The sequence below is a fragment of the Chelon labrosus genome (genome assembly GCF_963514085.1).
Source record: "Chelon labrosus genome assembly, chromosome: 9".
NCBI classification, from domain to species: domain Eukaryota; kingdom Metazoa; phylum Chordata; class Actinopteri; order Mugiliformes; family Mugilidae; genus Chelon; species Chelon labrosus.
The window spans coordinates 29,902,656-29,919,187 of record NC_140359.1 but is presented as its reverse complement, the minus strand read 5'-3'; the positions used below and the strand labels follow the sequence as shown (position 1 = coordinate 29,919,187).

At 49.0% G+C, this 16,532-nt stretch overlaps 1 protein-coding gene across 1 annotated transcript in view; it reads right to left on the bottom strand.

Moving 5' to 3' along the window:
* The window catches only part of ogdha (oxoglutarate dehydrogenase a), a 29,970-nt gene that overhangs the window by 1,588 nt on the left and 11,850 nt on the right, over window positions 1-16,532 (bottom strand). The window contains exons 4-22 of the mRNA XM_084552256.1: window positions 13,074-13,176; window positions 7,766-7,881; window positions 5,913-6,067; window positions 5,677-5,823; window positions 5,503-5,593; window positions 4,985-5,164; window positions 4,705-4,833; window positions 4,334-4,513; window positions 4,109-4,261; window positions 3,930-4,032; window positions 3,643-3,771; window positions 3,397-3,547; window positions 3,054-3,181; window positions 2,793-2,971; window positions 1,928-1,999; window positions 1,712-1,837; window positions 587-659; window positions 306-469; window positions 68-222 (exon numbers count right to left, since the gene is read on the bottom strand). Coding sequence (XP_084408382.1) covers window positions 68-222; window positions 306-469; window positions 587-659; window positions 1,712-1,837; window positions 1,928-1,999; window positions 2,793-2,971; window positions 3,054-3,181; window positions 3,397-3,547; window positions 3,643-3,771; window positions 3,930-4,032; window positions 4,109-4,261; window positions 4,334-4,513; window positions 4,705-4,833; window positions 4,985-5,164; window positions 5,503-5,593; window positions 5,677-5,823; window positions 5,913-6,067; window positions 7,766-7,881; window positions 13,074-13,176 — 2,534 coding nt within the window. The remainder of the gene's footprint in view (window positions 1-67; window positions 223-305; window positions 470-586; window positions 660-1,711; window positions 1,838-1,927; window positions 2,000-2,792; window positions 2,972-3,053; window positions 3,182-3,396; window positions 3,548-3,642; window positions 3,772-3,929; window positions 4,033-4,108; window positions 4,262-4,333; window positions 4,514-4,704; window positions 4,834-4,984; window positions 5,165-5,502; window positions 5,594-5,676; window positions 5,824-5,912; window positions 6,068-7,765; window positions 7,882-13,073; window positions 13,177-16,532) is intronic.

Sequence of the window (16,532 nt, the reverse complement as noted above, 5' to 3'; positions counted from 1 at the left end):
GAGGTCAGAGGTCGTGACCCTGATACCTGATGATGATGAAGACGATGATGAGGATGGTGGTGGCTACCAGACAGGCTTGGCTCTCTGGATGGTGGTCCTGATGCGAGGCTTGACGTAGTCGTAGTAACCCTGGTTCTTGTGCTCCTCCTGACTCCAGACCAGGTCGGCGTTGCAGAAACGCTCTGACTCCGCCTTCACCTGGTCGAACGGGAACGGAGAGAGCTGCAGAGAGAGAGAGAGAGAGAACGTTTACTTCCTGGTTCTCCACGCTGGTTGTTTGTTTGTTTATCTGTTTGTTTGTTTACCTGCTCGATGCGGGAGATGGCCACCGTCTCCTCCATACCTCGGTTCTTCCTCTCTTTGGTCAACTCATAATAAACTTTCCCAGTGCAGAAGATCAACCTCTTCACCTCCTCAGGACGCTGAGACGCTGGACCAGACTCTGGAATCAACCTCTGGAAGTGAGTTCCTGGAGGAGGAGGAGGAGGAGGAGGAGGAGGAAGAGGAGGAGGAAGAACAGAGATGATGTTAGACTGAGCTCTTCTCTAAGCCCCGCCCCTCCAGACGTTGCCCTCGGTTACGTTACCCGGCAACATCTCATCAAAGCTGGAGCGAGCCTCCGGGTGACGCAGCAGAGATTTAGGAGTGAAGACGATGAGCTGCAGACACAAACAGGAAGTCCATCAGACACAAACAGGAAGTCCATCAGACACAAACAGGAAGTCCATCAGACTACAAACAGGAAGTCCATCAGACTACAAACAGGAAGTCCATCAGACTACAAACAGGAAGTCCATCAGACACAAACAGGAAGTCCATCAGACACAAACAGGAAGTCCATCAGACTACAAACAGGAAGTCCATCAGACACAAACAGGAAGTCCATCAGACACAAACAGGAAGTCCATCAGACACAAACAGGAAGTCCATCAGACACAAACAGGAAGTCCATCAGACTACAAACAGGAAGTCCATCAGACTACAAACAGGAAGTCCATCAGACTACAAACAGGAAGTCCATCAGACACAAACAGGAAGTCCATCAGACTACAAACAGGAAGTCCATCAGACTACAAACAGGAAGTCCATCAGACTACAAACAGGAAGTCCATCAGACTACAAACAGGTTCTGATCCAGCGGTAGGTAGAGATCCATTAGAGACAGCAGCTGTGACCACATGATGGCGCTGTAACTTCAGTCGGGTCAGTTGAGATCAGATCAGAGGAGGGATGTTAACGTGACGTCTGACCTGACATGCTGAGGCTGAATCTGTTTAATCAAAGCAGCTGAATCATAAACATCATAGAAAACCTAAAAACATGAAGATTGTGAAGCAGCTTCTGAACTGTTTCCTGTTTACAACCAGATGGGACAGAGTTAAAGTTTAATGATCTTGTGATGAACTGATAGATCTGTATGTGGTGACGGCGTGGGTGGAGGGTGGAGGGTGGGGGTGAGGAAGTCCATCAGACTACAAACAGGAAGTCCATCAGACTACAAACAGGAAGTCCATCAGACACAAACAGGAAGTCCATCAGACTACAAACAGGAAGTCCATCAGACTACAAACAGGAAGTCCATCAGACTACAAACAGGAAGTCCATCAGACACAAACCACCAGAACCAAGATGGCTGCCCCCGTGTCAGACTGTGGCTTCACGTTTATCTGCAGGTCTGCCTCAGTCTGAGACCTGACGTTTGAAGTCTTACCGGCTTCCTGAACGGCAGCAGGATCTGTCGTCTGAGGACGTGGAAGTAGTTCCCAGGAGACGAACAGTTCACCACGATCCAGTTACAGTCGTACAGCTGACGCACAGCGAAGTCATCGGTGATGTTCTGAGACAGAGACAGAGACAGAGGACGGGGCTTCATTAAACTCAGACGATTAAACTTTACGTTATTAATCCTGTTGGAGTGAGAATCTACCGGCATGACGTCTGGGTCGTCATTGCACATCTGGAGGAACCTCTCTGGACGAGCTGAAGAATGTTCTGGACCCTGAGGACAAGGTGAGACATGAGGTCATTGAGTTCAGGTGAAGACGAGAACACTGGTCTGGTTTGTTGTGTTTGTAGAAGATGTTTCCTCCAAGTGTCTGGTGGAGAGTTTAGGTTTTTATCTGTGGGTGATCATCAACTATCAACCACATGGTGACTTGACGGACAGAATCTGAATCATACGTGGCCCTTTGTCTCCATCTAGTGGTCTAATGGTGGTACTACAGATAATAAAGTTAGCTTAGCATTGCTATGTAGCATGCCTTGGTGACTGGTTCCCCTGGGGAGTTCCATGTGTGAACAACATGGAGGAAATCTCCATCTTCTTCTGGATTGTATAATGATCTCAATGGTAGAATGTGATGATGTCCAGGAGAAATAAAATGTCCAAAGGTTGAATTGTGTGTACGTTGCCTCCTGTAGTGGAATCAGGAGGATTTTGTAGCCAGATTCACGGTTACTGTGATCATTACACAATCCAGAAGAAGATTCAGATTTCCTCCATGTTGTTAGACCACCATTAATCCACTAAAGGATCAGATTCTATCAGTCCAGTCACCATGTGGTTCATAGTTGATGTAGAATCATGTGATAGACTCTAAAGGACAGAAGATAATAATAATATTGAGACAGAAGAAGAAACTCTGACATGATGACTGAGAAATAAAAAGTTTGTCTGTGTGTTGTCTCCGTTAGCTGAGGCTAGCTGGTTAGCTGAGGCTAGCTTGGTTCACATAAAACCAGTTTTAACGAGTCCAGCTGTGACAGTGACTATAACTGAAGGTGACCCCCACCATGCCCTCCATGCCGTGTGGCAGCAGCAGCACGATGCCGTTCTGTCGGACCCACTTGGCCTGGCCGGGGCAGATGAACTGGTCGATGATGCACTGAGCCGTGTTGTGGAAGTCTCCAAACTGAGCCTCCCACAGGATCAGAGCGTTGGGACTCGCCATGGCGAAGCCCAGCTCGAAGCCTGGAGACAACAGAAATACTGCTTAGAGAAACGCTGACGGGAAACGTAGAGGACCCGTGAAAGGGGCGGGGCTGGGACTGACCGAGGACGCCGTACTCAGACAGAGAGCTGTTGCAGACGGTGTAGGGCGCCTGCTCAGGAGAGAGGTGGTTCATGGGAATACAGATCCTCTTGTCCACGTTCTGGTCATGGAGGACGTGGTGACGGTGGCTGAGAGGAGACAAACAGTGTCAGACCATCAGCTTTAGCATTAGCAGCTAGCGGCTAGCTGCTAGCAGTGTACACAGTGGTGTTTGTTTAGACGGGGCGCCGTCCCACATCCTGAACTGACTCAAAGATCTCTCATGCTACGTTAGCTTAGCTGTTCTGTTGCTACTTCCTGTTTGCTTCTGGTTTGGTCCCTGATTAGTTTTCTTGTTTCTCACCTGAACGTCCCCCGCTCCACGTCTTGTCCCGACAGTCGGACGTGGATTCCCTCTTTCAGCAGCGACCCGAAGGCCATGTACTCTCCCAGAGCCCAGTCCACCGTCCGGTTCCGAACCATCTCCGCTCGGCTCTTCAGGATACGACTCAGACCTGAGGAGGCAAAAACGACAGTGAGCTGGTCCCTGAACGCAGCGTCGCCAGCTGTCACTGACGGTGGTTTAGAGTGGACGCCGTTGACCCCTGACCTCCGTGGATGGTGAAGTCCTCCACGGGGACGGACGACGCCACCTGTCCGATGTTGTTCAGGTCCTCTTCGGTCAGGCCGGTGGACGGGCAGCTCATCGACTTCGGCTGTCCGTCCAGAGTGAAGAAACCTGAAGACAAACGTCCAACAAACCAGCTGTGAATTAAGACATCCACGTCTCAGGCGTGAACAGCTGTTGCTACTTCCTGTTTGATTCTGGCTGTAGTTTGTGGACGAGGCTGTAGCGTAGCCGTCTGATCCGGTTTGACTGTTTGACTGTGAGCTCACCAGGCCACGGGGAGTCCAGCCAGTGCTTGATGTGGAGGATCTTCTCGTCTTTGGAGCGAGCGTACGCCTCCTCACAGATCTTATCGTACTTGGAGATCTCCTCCTGCAGACGAGAGACGAGAGGACGATGAAGGAAGAAGCTAAAATCTAAAACACGTCAACGTCTGAAACGTTTGTACCTCGTACTCCTGACGGCTCACGGCTCCTTCTGCGATCAGCTTCTCAGCGTATTTCTGCAGGACCGGCTTCTGCTTCTTGATCTGCTTGTACATCAGCGGCTGAGTGAACATCGGCTCGTCCATCTCGTTGTGACCCATGCGACGGTAACACACCTGCAGACACACACAGGTTAGCTCCGCCCCCTCTGAGCTCCACTCTACAGCTTCATCTCTTCAGGCACTGACCAGGTCGACCACCACGTCCTTGTGGAAGGTGGCTCTCCACTCGGCCGCCACCTTGCAGACGTAGATGACGGCCTCGGGGTCGTCGGCGTTGACGTGGAAGATGGGAGCGTTGACGACCCGGGCCACGTCGGTCGGGTACGGCGACGAGCGGGCGACACGAGGGTCGGTGGTGAAGCCGATCTGGAGAGAGGAAGGTTAAAGGTCGTTCATCTGGAGGTGAACATGCTAATCATCCACGCTACTGTCCCCTGGTTAAACACGCGTCAGTGAAAGGTCAGAGGTCACAGCTCCATCCTGACCGTGATGGAGGAGGTCACGTCTCATAGTTTTAATCATGGCTTTAGTTTCAGCTCGTCGGCGTCTCAGGTTACCTGGTTGTTGACGACGACGTGGACGGTGCCGTGCGTGGTGTAGGACGGCAGGTCGGACAGGTGGAAGGTCTCGTAGACGATGCCCTGTCCTGCGAAGGCGGCGTCTCCGTGGAGCAGGATCGACATCACCTGGACACAAGACGTTCAGACTGACTCTACGCCTAATGACACCCAGCACGGCAGAGTGGAGCAGAGAGGATCCTGGGTAATGTCACTTTTTGAATAAACTACACATGGACAGATGTTTTTAGAGTCTGATATCTGATGAAGTCTCTCGTACTCTGTTCCCGTCGTTGTCTCCGCAGTAGAACTGCTCGGCCTTCGTCTTCCCCTGGACCACGGGGTCCACGGCCTCCAGGTGAGACGGGTTGGCCACCAGAGACAAGGTGATGTTCCTGTCCGTCACACGGTTGATACGACGATGGTACATCCCCAGGTGGTACTTCACATCTCCAGAGCCCTGAGGAGGAAAACCACGGCAGACACAGTGACGCTAACGTTTAGCAGGAATAGCTTAGCATGTTAGCAAAACCAGAGACCTGAGAGAGTTCATCTGAACTATGGATACTGAGGAAGGTGAGAGCAGCTAATCAGTTTCAGTTCATTCACCTCCACATCAATGTTTTTTAACTTTTACCTTCTATTGATACTAAGTTCAGATTTAGCATCGATAGCGTTGAGGGATTTAAAGTCTTAGACGGTTCGTCACAGTTTAGCGTCTCTGCTCTTTTCCTCAGAAACAACTGATGAGGACTCCCAGCGTCTCCGTCCTCTGACCAACCAGCCGTCAGTACGTACCTCATCAGCAGCTTCCAGTTTGGAGTCGAACTGACAGAAGATCTGTTCCAGCTCTTTACGGATCACGTTCGCCAAAACGTTCAGACGACCCCTGAAGGACAGAGACAGAGTGTAGAGAGGTAACCGTTGTCTGGTCCTACACCGACCTTGTGGGGCTCCAGGTGGTCGTGTTACCTGTGAGGCATCCCCATGATGACGTTCTCCACGCCGCTCTCTGAGGACTTATCGATGATGGTCTTCAGAGCTGGAATCAGAGACTCACATCCCTCCAGACCAAAACGTTTCTCTGCAGACCACTTCTTCTGGAGGAACTCCTCAAACCTGAACACAAACACAGATCAGTGTCTGAGATCCACCGGTCCAACCAGAGCAGGTGGTTCTGGTTCTGGTGGTGGTGGTGGTTCTGGTACCTGGTGGAGCGGATCATCCTGGCCAGCAGCGTCCTCTTCTCCTCCAGAGTGAACTGCATCACTCCTGGAGTCTCAAACTTCTGTCTGATCCACTGACACTGCTCCAGGTCGTTGATGAACATGAACTCCACGCCGATGTGCTGACAGTACGCCATCTGCACCCAGACACGCCCACAATGAACCAATGAACCAATGAACATTCATCTGGCAGGTACGAAGAAACGTACACAGGATTCATCAAGAATCAAAACACCTTCATTCAAGTTTATGAACCCGAACCCTGAGCTGGAGTCTGATTGGTCTGATGACAAATGAAACATGAAGGAAGACGAGAGACCAACTTTATCCTTCATGCATGTTTGGGGTGGATAAGGCTAGCTTCCAGGCTAACGTCAGGCTAACGTCAGGCTAACGTCATGCTAGCTTCCAGGCTAATGTCAGGCTAACGTCAGGCTAACGTCAGGCTAGCTTCCAGGCTAATGTCAGGCTAACATCAGACTAGCTTCCAGGCTAATGTCAGACTAACTTCCAGGGAAAGTCGGGCTAACGTCAGACTAGCTTCCAGGCTAACGTCAGACTAGCTTCCAGGCTAATGTCAGGCTAACGACTGGCTAACGTCAGACTAACGACTGGCTAACGTCATGCTAGCTTCCAGGCTAACGTCAGACTAACATCAGACTAGCTTCCAGGCTAATGTCAGACTAGCTTCCAGGCTAACGTCAGGCTAGCTTCCAGGTTAACGTCATGCTAGCTTCCAGGCTAACGTCAGACTAACATCAGACTAGCTTCCAGGCTAATGTCAGACTAGCTTCCAGGCTAACGTCAGACTAGCTTCCAGGCTAACGTGAGGCTAACGTCAGACTAGCTTCCAGGCTAACGTGAGGCTAACGTCAGACTAGCTTCCAGGCTAACGTCAGACTAGCTTCCAGGCTAACGTGAGGCTAACGTCAGACTAGCTTCCAGGCTAATGTCAGGCTAATGTCAGACTAGCTTCCAGGCTAACGTCAGACTAGCTTCCAGGCTAACGTCAGGCTAACGTCAGACTAGCTTCCAGGCTAACGTCAGACTAACTTCCAGGCTAATGTCAGACTAGCTTCCAGGCTAACGACAGGCTAACGTCAGACTAGCTTCCAGGCTAACGTGAGGCTAACGTCAGGCTAGCTTCCAGGCTAACGTGAGGCTAACGTCAGGCTAGCTTCCAGGCTAATGTCAGACTAACATTAGACTAGCTTCCAGGCTAATGTCAGACTAACTTCCAGGCTAACGTCAGACTAGCTTCCAGGCTAATGTCGGGCTAACGTCAGACTAGCTTCCAGGCTAACTTCAGGCTAGCTTCCAGGCTAACGTCAGGCTAGCTTCCAGGCTAATGTCAGGCTAACGTCAGGCTAACGTCAGGCTAGCTTCCAGGCTAATGTCAGGCTAGCTTCCAGGCTAATGTCAGGCTAACATCAGACTAGCTTCCAGGCTAATGTCAGACTAACTTCCAGGCTAACGTCAGACTAGCTTCCAGGGAAAGTCGGGCTAACGTCAGACTAGCTTCCAGGCTAACGTCAGACTAGCTTCCAGGCTAATGTCAGGCTAACGTCAGACTAACGACTGGCTAACGTCAGACTAGCTTCCAGGCTAATGTCAGGCTAACATCAGACTAGCTTCCAGGCTAATGTCAGACTAGCTTCCAGGCTAACGTCAGACTAGCTTCCAGGCTAATGTCAGGCTAACAACTGGCTAACGTCAGACTAGCTTCCAGGCTAATGTCAGGCTAACATCAGACTAGCTTCCAGGCTAATGTCAGACTAGCTTCCAGGCTAACGTCAGACTAGCTTCCAGGCTAACATCAGGCTCCGTATCTTTACCTCCAGGCGGCGGATGATCTCCTTCAGTGGCAGAGCGCTCTCTGAGCCTCCAATGAAGGTGGTGGTGGGCAGACGGAACACCTTGTCCAGGTCAGACTCATCCAGGCCGTAGAAGCCTACAAGTCCCATGATGCACCACGGGACAGGAGGGGGAAAGGAGAAACACAAAGAGGGAAGGAGGTGAGGAGAGGTTGAAGGAGGGAAGGAGGACATGCAGAGACACAGAAAGCCCATGGATGAAGACATGCATGATCAACATGAGACAGGAGGAGGAGGAGGGGGAGGAGGAAGAGGAGGAAGCGGGAGATGGAGGAAGAGGAGGAGGAGGTGAACAGAGGGAGAAGATGAAGATGATGAGGAGGAGACAGAGTGAAGAGGTGTCAGTGTTTGCAGCAGTTGTCATGTTTTAACAACAAGCAGAGGAGGATGAGGATGAGGATGAGGAGGAGGAGGAGGATGAGGATGAGGAAGATGAGGATGATGATGATGATGAAGGGTGAAACAGGGAGAATAAAGCAGAGTGGAGGTTTAGTGTCAACGTTTTAAATCTGTTTCTGTAGCTTCACATTCATTTAATGATTGAACAGAAATAAAGAAGAAAATAAAAGACAGACACAAAGATGGACGACCTCTACGTGTCTCTATAGCAACAATCTGCTGGACCAATCAGATCATGTGGGCGGGGCTTAACGTGGCGATGGACAGAAGATCTTTGTGCATCCTATAATAAACTCCAGATGTAGAGTTACTGTTTCCTTTTAAACCTAATAAATAATAATAATAATAATAATGTTGGTGACGCGTCCGTCCTGCAGAGCTACTGTCGATGTGTCCTCATGTCCTCATGTCCTCGTGTCCTTGTGTCCTCATGTCCTGGTCACATCAGACAAAAATAAAACGCTCTCCAGGATGAGTTCATGACGGCAGCGATGACAAACATGAGTGACGGACGGGGGAATTTAATCGGTTATTGTCCAACTTCAAACTGGTTATGGGACGTTATGGGAGGAGGAGGAAGAGGAGGAGGAGGAGGAGGAGGAGGAGAAGAGAGAGAGACAGAGAGAGGAGGTAGAACAACAAGAAGAGCTCCTTAAATAAATCTACTAATAATGACCCTGAAGCAGAAACAGCTGACCACGCTGAGAGACACTAAGCATCAGGCAGGACGGACGCACCTCCTTCACTTCACCTCCTCCTCTCTGCTGGGGGGAGGAAGAGGAGGAGGTGAAGGAGCAGGAGAAGGAGGAGGAGGTGACGGAGGAGCAGAGACACTGATCAGGATGAGTTCACCTGTCCGTCCACAGCCTCCATCACGACGGGACGAGACCTCAAAAACTCTGATCATCAGACAACGGCGGGGACAGACACAACTGAGACGTCACACAGAGGACCACGTCCTCCTCAAACAGGACAGGACAGGAGGACAGGACAGTAGGACAGGTGTCTCTATGTGGAGGCTCTGGTTCAGTCCTGTCTCTTGTTTAAACTGTTATGTCCCTTTTCAGCGAGAATAAAGACACAGAGTCCACTGAAGAAGACGGGACCATTGAGGCGTCCCGGGACCATTGAGGCGTCCCGCTGCCTCAGAGCTGGTGATGAACGGGACGGGACAGAGGCAGAGATATTCTGACGTGTCCTTTAAGAACAGAGAGGACGTCAGCCAGACAGAGAAACCACACCCATGTCACACTTCTGTCCTGTGAGACACAAACTGGAATATGTCAGATCAAACTCTGAGCGTGGACGAGACAAGGGGACAGACGTCCTTTAGTCCCTCATCATCCAACAAGAGACTGAAGAGTCACATGTTCCAGGTGTTAGTTCATTTATCTGTTGACTCCACTGCTTCTAATTAAAAACCTGAATCTATTTAGAGCTCCTCGATGAATCGTCTCTGATTATCTGGACATTAGTTCTGCTGGTCGTCCTGTGCTAATCTTTACCGTTGATTTTTAGCTTTGAGTTGTTCAGTTATTTGTGATTAAATAAACTAAACTACTTCATCAATCATCCATCAACTGAAGTTAGAGGAGATGTTGCAGGGACACGTATAAATAATCTCCTGACGTCACCTTCCAGGATCAATGTGAGCTGAGATAACTCCTCTAACTATCAGGGATCTCCTCAGGACACGGCAGGATGCTAGCAGGATGCTAACAGGATGCTAACAGGAGCTAACGAAGCTAATTAAGCTGAGCAGGACACACAGGAGACACTCAGAGGACGTCAGAGAAGCAGCGTGGAGTTTATTCAGCAGCTAATGATTTGTTTGAGTCGGTGAGTGTCTCCTGTGAGCTGGGGTCTGGGTTCAATGCTTCACCTCCTGCAGGAGTAAAGAACCGTCAGCTCCCGTCTCTGTTCAATAAAGGGACAGAAGAGGAGGAGGAGCTTAGAAACGTCTGCTCCAATAGAAACCTGATGAAACCGGTTTACTGTCTGAGACAACGTTCACCAACCACCACCTAACAGCTCCAGTGTCCTCCAGAGTTTTTTATATTTGTGCATAAAAAATGACTCTAATTATAAATATTATTCTACTTGTGTATTCATTGATTTAATCAGGAACACTGACGTGGTTCTGTTCTGAGGAATGAGACTCTAGACGACTGATCAGGTTCATTCATGTGACTCTGTTCTCTTCGTCGTGTTTCAGGACTTGTTTTGATGTTTTCAGTCATTTTAAGCAGAAATGTAGAAACATCTGTCTGGCTCTTTAGGTGAACTGTTTGTGTATTTGTTTGTGTATTTGTTTGTGGTGATTGACGTTCTTTAACTCCTGCAGGAAGCTGAAAGCATGGAACCAAATGAAGGAGGTGCAGCGCCCCCTACAGGAGCTCAGGGGTGACCCTGCCGTCGGCTGGACCTGAAGCTGGACCAGCAGACAGCAGGTTCTGGTCGGGACTACTGGCCTCACATCACTGCGTAGTCACACACCAGCGTTGGTTCTCGTACCTCCTACCGTTAGGACTCTCAGCCTCTCCTTGAAGACGGCCACGTCTGGACGGGTCGCCAGCAGGGGGCAGCAATGTGGAGAGACACCCGGACACCGTTAGTGACCTACGACCCCGTTCAAACCATCGCAACAACACCAACACCACCACAACAACAACCGGCTACAGCTACAGCAGAGCAGGCCTCGCATCTCCTCATCTCTGCCACCGCTTTAGATTCGTTCACTTCAGAAGATGATGATGATGAAGATGATGATGATGAAGATGGAGGGATTTTGGAGCGAAGCGGTGGAGAAAGAGAGATGCTGCCGACACCATGCGGAGGGTAAACACGCCTCAAACACGACAGCGCCACACTGAGGGTTTACCCACGGAACAGGAAGCCATCACCACAGCAGGGACACGACTAATTCCTGAAACTCTGTCCGGCCTCTAAAAATGATTCAATCTGCTCGATCATCTGAACAGAAGGAGCTCGGCCACAAATCACAGCGAAGCCCAAACTAATCAGCAGTTAGTGGCATTAAGAGCGACTGTCGAGGCCTCCAGGTGTAATGAAACCAGCTGCCTTCAGATAAGATCACTCTGATGAACATCGTCCTCTTAACGACCTCCTAACTGCTGCTTCATGTTTGTTGAAGTCTTCACACGTGGCTTTTACATTAGCCGCTCTTTAGCATGCTAACTGACGCTAACAGTAGCTTAGCAGTGGTGTTGTGACCATGAGCTCATGAGTTCCACTTGAAGGCAGCGTCAGAAAACTGATTTACATGAACCACCGTCACAAACCCAGACTGAAACATCGTTTGATTCTGAAGCTGAGCATCAATCAACAGATCGGTGCGCTGGCGTAATGAGTCCCCTGTGAACATCGTCCTCCATCGTAGCTTCTCTTTGGTTCCTTCATCCTGATGATCGTCGTCACTAATAAAACAACCTGTTTGCAGCTGGAGGGATTTTAAAAATGCTAAAGTAGTCGATCAATCAGGGTCCAGCACCTGAAGGAACGTCATGTAGATCCTGGTAGAGGAACCAGCTGTTCCACCACTGAAGGAACATCGAGGAACCTCCAGTATGGAGCTGCGATGCTGGACCTTGTTGATTAACAGAGTTCTCCATCGTGGTCCCATCACTTTAACCGTTAGAGCTGAAGGAACTTTAATTCTTTGTTTCATAGAACCTGAAGGTAGACGCTGCTTTAAATCAGGCTGCATTACACACTTTAGGAGAATCTTCACAGATTATCTCTCAGATCTCAAACCTGTACAAACTACAGGATGTTATTCCTGATGATTATCCCGACAGATCAGGAAGCATTGAATGCAGCACCTCATGTGATCTGAGGAGAACCGACTTTAATCCACTGATCCAGCTGCTTCATCCTCCATCAAACTAACGGAGAAAATATCTGGTTCTTCATTCAGAGCTGGAGCTGGAGGCAGTAGCATGCTAGCTAATGCTAGCCTAAAGGGCTAGAACATTTACTGTTGCTTGGCAGTATGAATAGAACATCAGGAGAACATTAAGAGTACGCCACAAGAACATCAAGAGATTGTCAGGAGAACATTAGGAGAACTACAAGAGAACGTCAGGAGAACATAGAAGCTTGATGACAGCACGGTGCTCCATGTCTGTGTAGATTAGCTTCTCCCATTGGTTGTTGTAAAAGTACTGAAGTAATCATAAAAGATTTTGAGTCTGCAGATCAGTGAACATCTCACATTAGAAGATAATCTGGTCTGAACCTAAAAACATCTGCAGTCTGAGAACAGCCGACACATTAATGATCGTTAGATGAACTTAGCCCGCGATGGTTAACCGCCACATGCTAACAGTTAGCAGGTCAATGAGCTTTAGCGTCTACAGCAGTCAGCCAATGAGAACAGGTTACTGATCCAACACATTCAAGCCAAGACGATCTAATAAACTACAGCAGATTCATGAGCGGCTACAAGTCGAGCTTAGCATTAAGCTAGGAGCCTAGCATTAAGCTAGGAGCCTAGCAGCAAAGTTATGATGGGTTTTCAGAAACAGATTCTGCAGACTGGGTGCAAGTATTGATTGTTTTGGTATTAAAGTTCCTATATCTCATTCAGCTGAGGTTCTAGGTTCAATCACTAATAAAAACACAGTCCTCATGTTCCATAACAAGAACGTTCCTGAGAGTTTACGGCAAGAAAGTTTTAGATAAAAATCCTAAAAGAAATTTAAGAGAACGTTAAAGAAACCCTTCAAATGCACAACAATCTCCAGAAACATCCCCAGAAGAAGAAGAAGAAGAAACTTCTCCCAACTGGGGGTGAGTCGGACCAGGAGAGAACGGGGGAGGAGGTTTTTCTGAGGGGTCAGCTCCTCACCCAGCTTGTCGGACGAGGTGATAATGTCAGTGGGAACACACGAGTCCAGATCGGCGTCCATGATGCCGAGGGGGTCCAACTGGGCCACATGGTGCCCTCGGATCTACAGGGAGTGACAACAGAGCCCACCCAAGACAGGAGGAGGAGGAGGATAGAAGGGAGGTGAGTGGTGATGAAGAGGAGGAGGGGAAGAGGAGGAGGGGAAGAGGAGGAGAGATAGAAGGGAGGTGAGTGGTGATGAAGAGGAGGAGGAGAGGAAACGAGATGCAACGAAGAGAGAGCGGAGTGGACGTGGAGAGCCGAGCAGATGGGAAGCAAAATGGAGATTTAGAAAGCAGGACAAAGAAAAGGAGGAACATTTAAGGAGAGAAGAAGAAGAAGAAACCCGAGAGGAAGTCATTTGACAGAAACAGGAAGAAGAGAAGAGAAGAAGAAGAGAGGGAGGGTGGGAGGGAAAAGCAACATTAACACCGGTGGTTTGGTTTAGTTCTGGTGTTCTCACCGACGTCCTGGAAGCCGGTATTGACCGGAGCATCATCAAAATTCACACAGCTGATTCCCAGAGGATCCAGATGGGCATTGTGATGGCCCATGACCTAAACGTACACCCAGCACACGGTTATCACAACACACACAGAACAGGTCTTCACCGGCCTTCACAGGGTCTGCAGCTACAGCTTTACTCTGGTCTAGGGTCTCTGTGGGTCACACCAGCTGGTCTAGGGTCTCTGTGGGTCACACCAGCTGGTCTAGGGTCTCTGTGGGTCACGCCAGCTGGTCTAGGGTCTCTGTGGGTCACACCAGCTGGTCTGGGGTCTCTGTGGGTCACACCAGCTGGTCTGGGGTCTCTGTGGGTCACACCACCCGGTCTAGGGGCTCTGTGGGTCACGCCAGCCGGTCTAGGGTCTCTGTGGGTCACACCAGCTGGTCTAGGGTCTCTGTGGGTCACGCTAGCCGGTCTAGGGTCTCTGTGGGTCACACCAGCTGGTCTAGGGTCTCTGTGGTCTCTGTGGGTCACACCAGCCGGTCTAGGGTCTCTGTGGGTCACACCAGCTGGTCTAGGGTCTCTGTGGTCTCTGTGGTCTCTGTGGGTCACACCAGCTGGTCACACCAGCTGGTCTAGAGTCTCTGTGGGTCACACCAGCTGGTCTAGGGTCTCTGTGGGTCACACCAGCTGGTCTAGGGTCTCTGTGGTCTCTGTGGGTCACACCAGCTGGTCTAGGGTCTCTGTGGGTCACACCAGCTGGTCTAGGGTCTCTGTGAGCTGGTCTAGGGTCTCTGTGGGTCACACCAGCTGGTCTAGGGTCTCTGTGGGTCACACCAGCTGGTCTAGGGCCGGTCCAGGAGTAGGAGTCAGACCTGATCTTTGTTTAATAGTTTTATCCTAAACCCTTCTCGTTGTAAGAGACGCTGCTGATCTGCTGCTCCTTCTCCCTCATCACTACGGAGTTAGGTTCAGACCAAATGCTAGTTAGCAGCAACAAGCTAAGCTACAGAAGCTAAGCTAGCCTAGAACCAGGTTAGAGAGATATTCATAAAGATATCTGTATTTAATTCTTCATATGGACTCTTTAACGTGGGTTAGGAGGAGTGGACATGTTAAACTGTCAAACAGACTGACTGTGATCAGATCAGCTGATAAAGAGCTGATGTCTGGATGTAGATCATCAACACAGTTAAAGCTAAACGTCTAAATGTTTCACTTTAGTCACTGAACAAATCAGAAAGTTAGCGTGACCCATAGAGACACACGAGCTTAAACACAGCTGACTGAAATAAATTAGACCGACTGGTGTCTGAGAGACGTCCTTAATTAAAGGTATTTGTTAGAGAGTCAGCTGTTAGCAGTTAGCCGTTAGCCGTTAGCTGTTAGCTGTTAGCTGCAGCCTGAAAGTTTCTGACGCTCGCTTTGATGGCGAGAGTGAATCAGCTGATTGATTCTGATGGATTTGTTTCAGATATCTGGGGCCAGTGAAGACCTCCAACTACAACCCAGAGCTCCTCAGCCTCTCCATCTATACACAACAACAACAACAACAACAACAACAACCAACTACTACTACTACTGAAGAATCTGGGTATACACTCAGCGGCCACTTCATTAGGTACACTAGTCCTATCTGTTTTGCTGTACACCTCCAGCATCAGTTTAAATAAAGATGCTGATTCATGTTTTCATTCAGATGAACTAATGAACTGTGTCTACTGTCACTGTTCTGTTCATGTGCTGATCTGGTTTGACTATTTCTACTTCAGTTCTTGTCCACAGACTCTCCTGCTCCACAGGCTCCTCCCACATGTGTTCCTATTATTTTGACACTGTGTGTAGCCAGGGGGCTCCGTCCTCCACAGTGATCATCAGGTGAACCACCTCCTTCTGACTCTGGTTTATCAACAGCATTTAGATTACAGCTCATTCACTAGCGTACCTAATGAACTGGCCGGTGTCTAGACTATAATTAATATAAAGAAATGTCTCATCACTGTGTTTTGATCTCAGTTTTCTACATGAGTGAATGAACTCCTCTCTGCAGCAGCAGCAGCAGCGTTTACGTTCATACGTTCACTGATCCAGGTCGACTCTGAAGCAGCTGATCAGTCAGGTCAGATCCTGATCCAGATCCAGATCCAGATCCTGATCCAGATCCTGATCCAGATCCAGATCCAGATCCAGATCCTGATCCAGATCCTGATCCAGATCCTGATCCAGATCCAGATCCAGATCCTGATCCAGATCCTGATCCAGATCCTCTACGGCTGATTAACAAACATCTGACTGAGGAATCAACACATCTTTGGAGCCGTTCTTAAATAAAAACTGTCTGATTTTAATTCACTTCCAGCAGCAGAAAGGAGTTCATCACTGAAACGACTCAACAAAGAAGAGGCTGAGAGGCTCCATCCTGAAACACACTGATATAAAAAGATAAACACGACTGGAAAGGACTGAACATAAAGAACCAATTAAAACGTGTGAGGTTACAACATCATAAATAATAAATAATAAATAATAAACACATGGATCTACTGAGCCCTGCGTTCAGACTGCAGGTAAATCTGGTTTCAGTCCAGAACAACATCAGGACGTAGAGCTAGAGAGCAGACATTTATATACACTCACTGGCCACATTATTAGGTACACCGTCGAGAACTGTCAACAAATAGAGCTATGATTGATATTAAAATGAGCCAATCAGGAAGCTTCCTCTGGTTGAGGGCAGCCAATCAGATCTTTACTTGTCAGACCGTGGTTCTACGGCGCTGAATCTGCTAACCCCTATGCTAATTGACTGAATGGAAACTGCCACAGACATATGCTAACTGTGTTAGCATGTTGTTCTGAGAGAAAACGCAGAAGGTGACACCCACGTCTGCTAGCTGCTAAGCTAGTCCCTAAGGCTAATGCTAGAAACAACAGGAGAATGAACGGTTTATCTCAGTTTGTTGTGATTCATTCAG